Source organism: Chlorella variabilis, assembly GCF_000147415.1.
Source record: "Chlorella variabilis unplaced genomic scaffold CHLNCscaffold_8, whole genome shotgun sequence".
Classification (NCBI taxonomy): Eukaryota; Viridiplantae; Chlorophyta; class Trebouxiophyceae; order Chlorellales; family Chlorellaceae; genus Chlorella; species Chlorella variabilis.
In genome coordinates, this window is record NW_005435080.1 from 1717655 (window position 1) to 1723951 (window position 6297).

Below are 6297 nucleotides of genomic sequence, written 5' to 3' on the forward strand. Positions count from 1 at the left end.
AAGGCAGCATTGAGGACAACATGCAGAGCGACGACAAGCATGCAATTGGAAATCATGCTGGGCACAGCATGCCGGCCTGAGTCACCATGGGGAGCGAGGGCATGCAAACGGGGGACGGGTGCAGGCATGGCCAGGCAGCGCATTGATTTCAGGTGACGGGGGTGCTGTCTATCCTCTCTAGCAGCGGCGCAGCCCGTTTCTCCAACAGGTCGCCCTCTTCAAAGCGGTCCAGATGGTAGCCCGGCGGCAGCTGCAGCTAAGCAGCGAAAGGGTGAGCTGCCATCGAGAGGCTGCCTCATGCAGCGGTGAAGTGTGTTGGATGCAGCACCAGCTCTGGCGCACCTCGAAGAAGCCTGGCTGCAGCGCCTGGTCGTTCGGGCCAAGCAGCACAAACTGGCGGAACGCTAGCTGCAAGAAAACCGTCCACACGAGCGGTACCTGGAGGGAGGGTCAAGATGGGTGGGCAGCGAGGGTTGTGCCACCGAGACTCCATCACGCAGCCTGCCCACCGCCCCACCATGCCACAGCCCCTCCCACCTGCAGTCGGACAGGAAAGCGCTGCTCGGCCTCGGGAAAGCGGCGGAGGTAGGCGGCGGCCTGCGCAAAGTGGCGGTTTCCAGCTGCAACCGTCTCCAGCAGCGGAATGATCTCCACCAGCGAGATGGGGTACCTCCGTGCCAGCCAGCACCGGCTGCTGAACCTCTGCGTCTTCTTCTTCTTTGCCTTGGCTTCCCCGCCGCCACTGCCAAACACGCTCCTGCCGCTGCTGCCTGCGCGCTTGGCATCCCCCACGTGCTGCAGGCGGGAAGAGGCAAGTCAACCTTGTCGGAGCTGGACGCACGCAAGGCGCAGGCGCGGCCACCAGTGGTGACCTCCAGCGCAGGGCGGGGTATGCGGCGACACACAATAACACGCTCGCACAAACTGGGCCAGTGCAGTAGCACCAATGCCATCAGGCCGGCTCACCACGCTGCCTGATCCCGCCAGACCGCTGGGCGCCGCTGCGGGTGCTGGCGCCTGATGCTGCGTGTCCGGCAGGGGTGCACCCAGCGGGTCAGCTGGCACCTCTGCCACGTCGTCTGCAGGCAGCTGCATGGCGAGATAATCGTGGAAGGTGGCCTCCGGCGGCACCACCACTGGAACCTTGATCCAGGTGCATGCAGTCAGGGAGCCGGAGGCCTCGTACACCTGCCAGCAGCAGCCAACAGGGACAGGGGGCGCACAGATGTGGCGGTTGGGAGCACAGAAGAGCCGAGGGGGACAAGAGCATGGCCTCAGAGTCATGCCTAGAAATTGATCGCCCCCTCCCTCCCCAAACCATCAGCCCACCTCTGTCTCCCAGCCCTCCACCTTCTCTGTGGCCTGCCTGCCGAGCCAGGTCTTGACTGGACGGAACACGAACTCGCCCTCCCCCACCCGCACCTTGCCCGCGCCTTCAGCGAGCATTTCAGCAACCTGGAGGGCATGGCGACATGATGGAGGCAGGCAGATGGGCACGGAGACAGCAAGCCAGTCTCGACCGGCGGGTGCTCACAGTCCCCCCTGATCGCACCTCCTGATCGATGCCCTTCAGGTGCGCCTTGCGCTCCCGATACAAATCGTAGTACGATCGAGTGGTATGATCAATGAGGAAGGCGGCAGTAGGGCTCACGCCTGCATGCAATGGCTCCGCCAGGGGGATTCACCAGCGTTTGTGGAGAACAAGCTCCCGCTGCCTCTTTAACCCGCACCTGCATTGACAAGCAGGGTAAACCTTCCCCGCTTCCAGCGCGGGATGAAGCTGTGGCTCCTATCATCAAGGCCCATCAAAGTCCCATCCACCCGCAACAGCTTGCCAACCTGGCGCAAGACGGGCAGGCAGAGGCCGCATGCAGGTGTGAACAAAGCACCTGAAAGCTGCTCAGTGGCAGCCTCCCTCCTCAGGAGACCTGGCGGGCGCATCCCTGCCCCCTGCCCCGCCTTGCCTTGTAGATGAAGTAAGTGTCGTCGGGGGCATATCGCCGCAGCAGCAGGCCAAACAGCTGAGACCCCAGCTCCCAGCGCAGCTGCAGGCAGCAGCATGCCGTTGGCAGCGATGGGCGGAGCGTGGAGGAGCGGCACGGAGAGCAAGGGCGCAGCAGCCAGAGGCCCAGTCCGCTGGCTCATCGGCCCTGCCTGCAGTTTGAAGTCTGGAAGCTGAGCCATGATGCTGACCAACTGCGCCTTCTTCTCTTTCTTGGCGCGCTTGGCATCTATCAGCAGCTGGCTGCAGGAAGGTGGGCGAGGGTCGATGCAGCATTCATAGCCTACGATGCCGCTGGCAAGAACAATGCTGGAGGCTGCCGATATCAACAACCGCGCCTGGGCTGCCTGCTGGATGGAACCACCAGCCAGCACCCCCTGCCCCCTCCGTCTCTGCCCCTGCTCACACTCGCACCTATACAGCAGCTTGGTGGCCTCTGCGTCCTGCAGCGCCACCGCCTCGTCAATGGGGTTCCACTGCCGCTCGTTCTTCGAGTCTGCCGGCAGCCCCGCGTCCAGCAGCACCTCGATGGCATGGTGCTGGTGGCGCAGCACAGCGCAGTGCAGGGCCTGCGCATGACGACGGTGAAGGAACATCAGCGGCATGGGTCCTGCATCCGCACAGGAGATTTGGCGACGCACCGTGTTGCCCTGCGCATCGAGCTGCAGCTTCTGCCTCATGCTCAAACGCGGCAGCAGGCGACGCAGCTCCTCCAGGTCGCCATCGTACGCAGCCCTGCGTGAAACATTGATCCTGCTGATGGCGTGGCATGGAATGGCAGCCGTGCGGCGTGCCTGACAGTTGATATCCCCCACCCCGTGTGCCAGCAACAGTGGACCCGTGCTGCGGCACCCTTGCCTATGCAATGCCAGCTTGTGCGCCTGACTGCCCTCTTCGCTGCTGCGCAGCCACTCCCCCTCTGCAGGCTCCCCGCAAGCTGCAAAGGCGGGGCAATTGGGGAGTTGCAGTGGCGGCGGTGGCGCCAGCGGGGGCACGGGCGGCGACCCCCTCGGCAGACAACGGGCCACCCAACCTCGGGAGACGGGCGTCGAGCTGAGCGCATCATAGTACTCTTCGGCAGCAGAATGACTGAGCAGCGTGAGCTCCTTCTTGAGCCCAAGCATGGCCGTCGAGCAGTGACCTACAGTCCCGGAATCACGTCATCTAGTATGCATGCCGGACTGCTGTCCGCGCCGGGCCCACAACAAGGCTTCATGCACGCCAGTGCAGTGTGGCAGTACTGTACTACGAAACCTTCCTTTTTGTTTGGCGCCCTGTCAAGCACTTCACTGCACCACCATTGTTCAAACGGAGGCGGCCCTAGGGCCTCCGTAGGCAATGGAGCAGGCCAGCGATTTTCTGCTGTTTTGTCTCCTCCAGGGCTCATTGAAATGTTGCTTCCTGGATGCACAGTGGTGCCATGCGCGTCGATGCTGATGAGCTGCAATGCGCACCCTTCATGCAGCCTGCATCCATTGCTTGTGCAAGCAATCAGGATGCACATCCTGATGAGACACATTGATGTTCGTGTGGAACAAGGACAAGCCCAGAATGCAGGCTATCAAAGTTCATGCTAGAGTTCATCGATGCAGCAGGGTTGGCAAGACTTGATGCAGATCCTCTACATGATTTGAGACGGGACCTCCATGGGCGGCAGGCACTGTGCCAAATGCAGATCGGGAATGCAAACATCAGGAGACATGAACATGTCCAGTCCGCGAGCCAGTCGGTCAGTCCATTCAGTTGAACAACAGCAGAGCCTTCGTGTCTTGGGCCAACAAATCCCGCATGTCATCAGACTTCAAACATTGGCATTGCTGCAGATTGCGGGCCTCCCAGCAGGTCGGCCCACAGGCACAGGGTGGCAGCCCACCCCTCAAAAAGAGAGAGTGGGTGGTCTGGTGTGCGGGCCCCCGCCGTGAACTCCTCGCTGGAGAGCAACACAGTGAGAGCAGAATGGCCGCAGCGTGGGAATGGACATGCGGCAGGCTAAGAAGCCAGTACTGGCCACATCCTCGCTGGCCTGCCCACATACTGGTGCTCACCTGTCCATGAACTCTGCAAACTTCAGTGCACGATGCAGCCACTTGTCCTGACCGGTGGTACGGTACAGGCGCAGCAGGGCATATGCGCTGCCGCTGATGCCATGGCAGGAGCCTGAAATCAACAGGTTGGGCAGTTTGGTGTTGGCCCAATTGGCGTGCTACTGGAAAGGTGGCGCTGATGCCCACCTGGCCCCTTCTTCAACAGGCCGCGCTCCCACACCGATTCGCCACTCCGCTCCGCGGCCCTCAGGTAGGTGGGGTCCGCCAACTGTTCATGCGCCTTGCACAGCAGGAACACGGCGCCTGCAATGAGGCGGCAGGGCTGCCTGGAATGCCACCAACGCACATAGGCTGAAGGCCCTAAGTTCCGCAGAGTGCCGTGCATGCTGCCCTTGCCAGCTTGCCTGTGGCGCCGTGGCACCAGTGCACGAGTGGCTCTCTGTCACGCCACGGTCCCATCTGTGTTGGGTAGTGGCCGTGGGGGCCTGCAGGTTGGTACAGCCACACCGCGGCTTGGAAGGCGCATGTCCAGCAGCGGGTGCAGGTGCCATGCCGCTTGCCTGGTCGGCCCTCGCCGTCGCACTCCAGCGAGAGCATGTACTGCAAAGCCAACTCCACGTCCCGCTGGGCACCTGGCACCGCTGCCACCAGCTCAGGCACGTGCAGCAGTGCAAACAGAATGCCTGCGGCAAGTGCATGGCAAGAGTGCACGTGGTCAATTCACGACGGCAGGGCCTGCAATTGAAGCGAGTCGGGGCCCATCCCCACCCACCCATCATCCCATGCGCAGCTCCGACATACGCCTTGTCATGCCATGTGTAGTAAAGCGGGCTGCAAGGCGTGTCGGCTGCAAGCCGGCGGCCTGCGGCAAAGCGGGCGCAGCCAGAGGCTCACCCATCAGGCCATGTGCTGCGCCCAAGTAAGGTGAGGCATCAGGGCCAGGCGGCCACATGAAAAACAAAGGGGACCCGCAGGGGGCCCGCTCCCGCAGATGGCCGGCCAGGCTTCTACCTGCGCCCGTGCCACGCGCATGCAGCAAGCGCCTTGCACCTGCCATGCCCAGCCAATGCAGGCCCGAGATTGAATGCAGTTGTTGGTGCGAAATGGCGTGGCAGCTTTGCTAGCGCGCATGGCCCCCGCTCACCTGAAGCGATGATGGAGCGCACCACCTCCTCCATCGCTTGCCTGGGCACGCTGTCAGGCTGCAAGTGCTTGTTCAGTAACAGGCACCCAAGCAAGTACCCACTGCGCCCATAAAGGACCTGCAGTTGAGGTAGGGTGAAAGATTGAGCTGGACCAGTGGTATCAGGGGTGTGCAACACTGGCAGAGACTGTGCTGCAAGCTCAGTCAGCCCGCCTCCCTTGCCTCATCCTCCTGGCACGAGCTACTGCAGGCGAGGCCGTGAAGGCCGACAAACTGGTGCACAGCCTGTTGCCGCTCGTGCCGCAAAACGGCCGCCTTCCCATGCCATCCGCGGCGCTCCGCCAAATGTGCACTGGATTCTAGCACAAGCGCCGCGGTGCAATAAACACCAGCATGCCCAGCCAGCAGCGACCATCCGTGCTGGTCCGGGGACTGGCCAGCGAGTGCCTCCAGCGCGTCTCGGGCTAACCGCTCTGCGCCCTCCACCAGCTCCTCCTCTGATGCAACGGTAGCCAGCTTGGGGGCATGTCGTGAGGCATGCCACAGGGAGTAGGCAATGCCGGCAGCGCCTGAAGGGGTGAGCAGGACTCTGAGAAGTTGAGCAGGCCTGCTCAACAAATTTATATGGCTGCGGTTCCAGCACCCAGTTTCTGTAGCGCAGTAGAGCCTACTAAATTTGCCTTTACATGGCCTAAGGAAACTGGTGAAAAGGCCAGCTAGGGGTGCCCCTGCAGGCACCGCCGCGGGGCCCGTCGACCAGCTGCCACAGGCGCTCGCGCACCTGTGTAGACGCCCGGCTTTTGCCTGCGGCCTGCTGCGCTCACGATGTCTAACAGCGCCCTGAAACGCTGCAGTGCTTGAGACGTGTGCAGCACCACCGCCTGGCCACCGTAGTCTCGAATCTTATTTGTGAAGTACCGAAGAGGCATTGTGAGCTGCAGTTGGGTGCTATGGACCTGCAGTTGGGTTTCTGAAGGCGGCCGACCATATGGGCGAAGGGTCCAGGGGGATCCATTGCAACACCGCCCGCCCCGTCAGCGCGACTACAGCGTGATGATGCAAACTTGAGCAGGTAGCCCGCTGCCGCGCCCTCCGCCCCCCCCCCC

The 6297-nt window shown here is 62.4% G+C and overlaps 2 protein-coding genes across 2 annotated transcripts; both read right to left on the minus strand.

Moving 5' to 3' along the window:
• Positions 1-148: 148 nt before the first annotated feature.
• Positions 149-1446, minus strand: CHLNCDRAFT_145157 (hypothetical protein; the record flags this gene model as incomplete). The annotated part of the gene is made up of 5 exons (XM_005848519.1): positions 149-250; positions 343-438; positions 538-795; positions 967-1188; positions 1330-1446. The coding sequence occupies 5 exons, from the start codon at positions 1444-1446 to the stop codon at positions 149-151; spliced, it is 795 nt and encodes a 264-aa protein (XP_005848581.1).
• Positions 1447-3514: 2068 nt separating this feature from the next.
• Positions 3515-4976, minus strand: CHLNCDRAFT_35227 (hypothetical protein). Its single transcript, XM_005848520.1, has 6 exons — positions 4820-4976; positions 4608-4730; positions 4452-4532; positions 4234-4350; positions 4048-4159; positions 3515-3932 (listed from the first exon to the last, which is right to left on the minus strand). Exons 1-6 carry the CDS (start codon positions 4824-4826, stop codon positions 3797-3799), a joined length of 576 nt encoding a protein of 191 aa, XP_005848582.1. The 5' UTR covers positions 4827-4976; the 3' UTR covers positions 3515-3796.
• Between the last annotated feature and the right edge of the window lie 1321 nt (positions 4977-6297).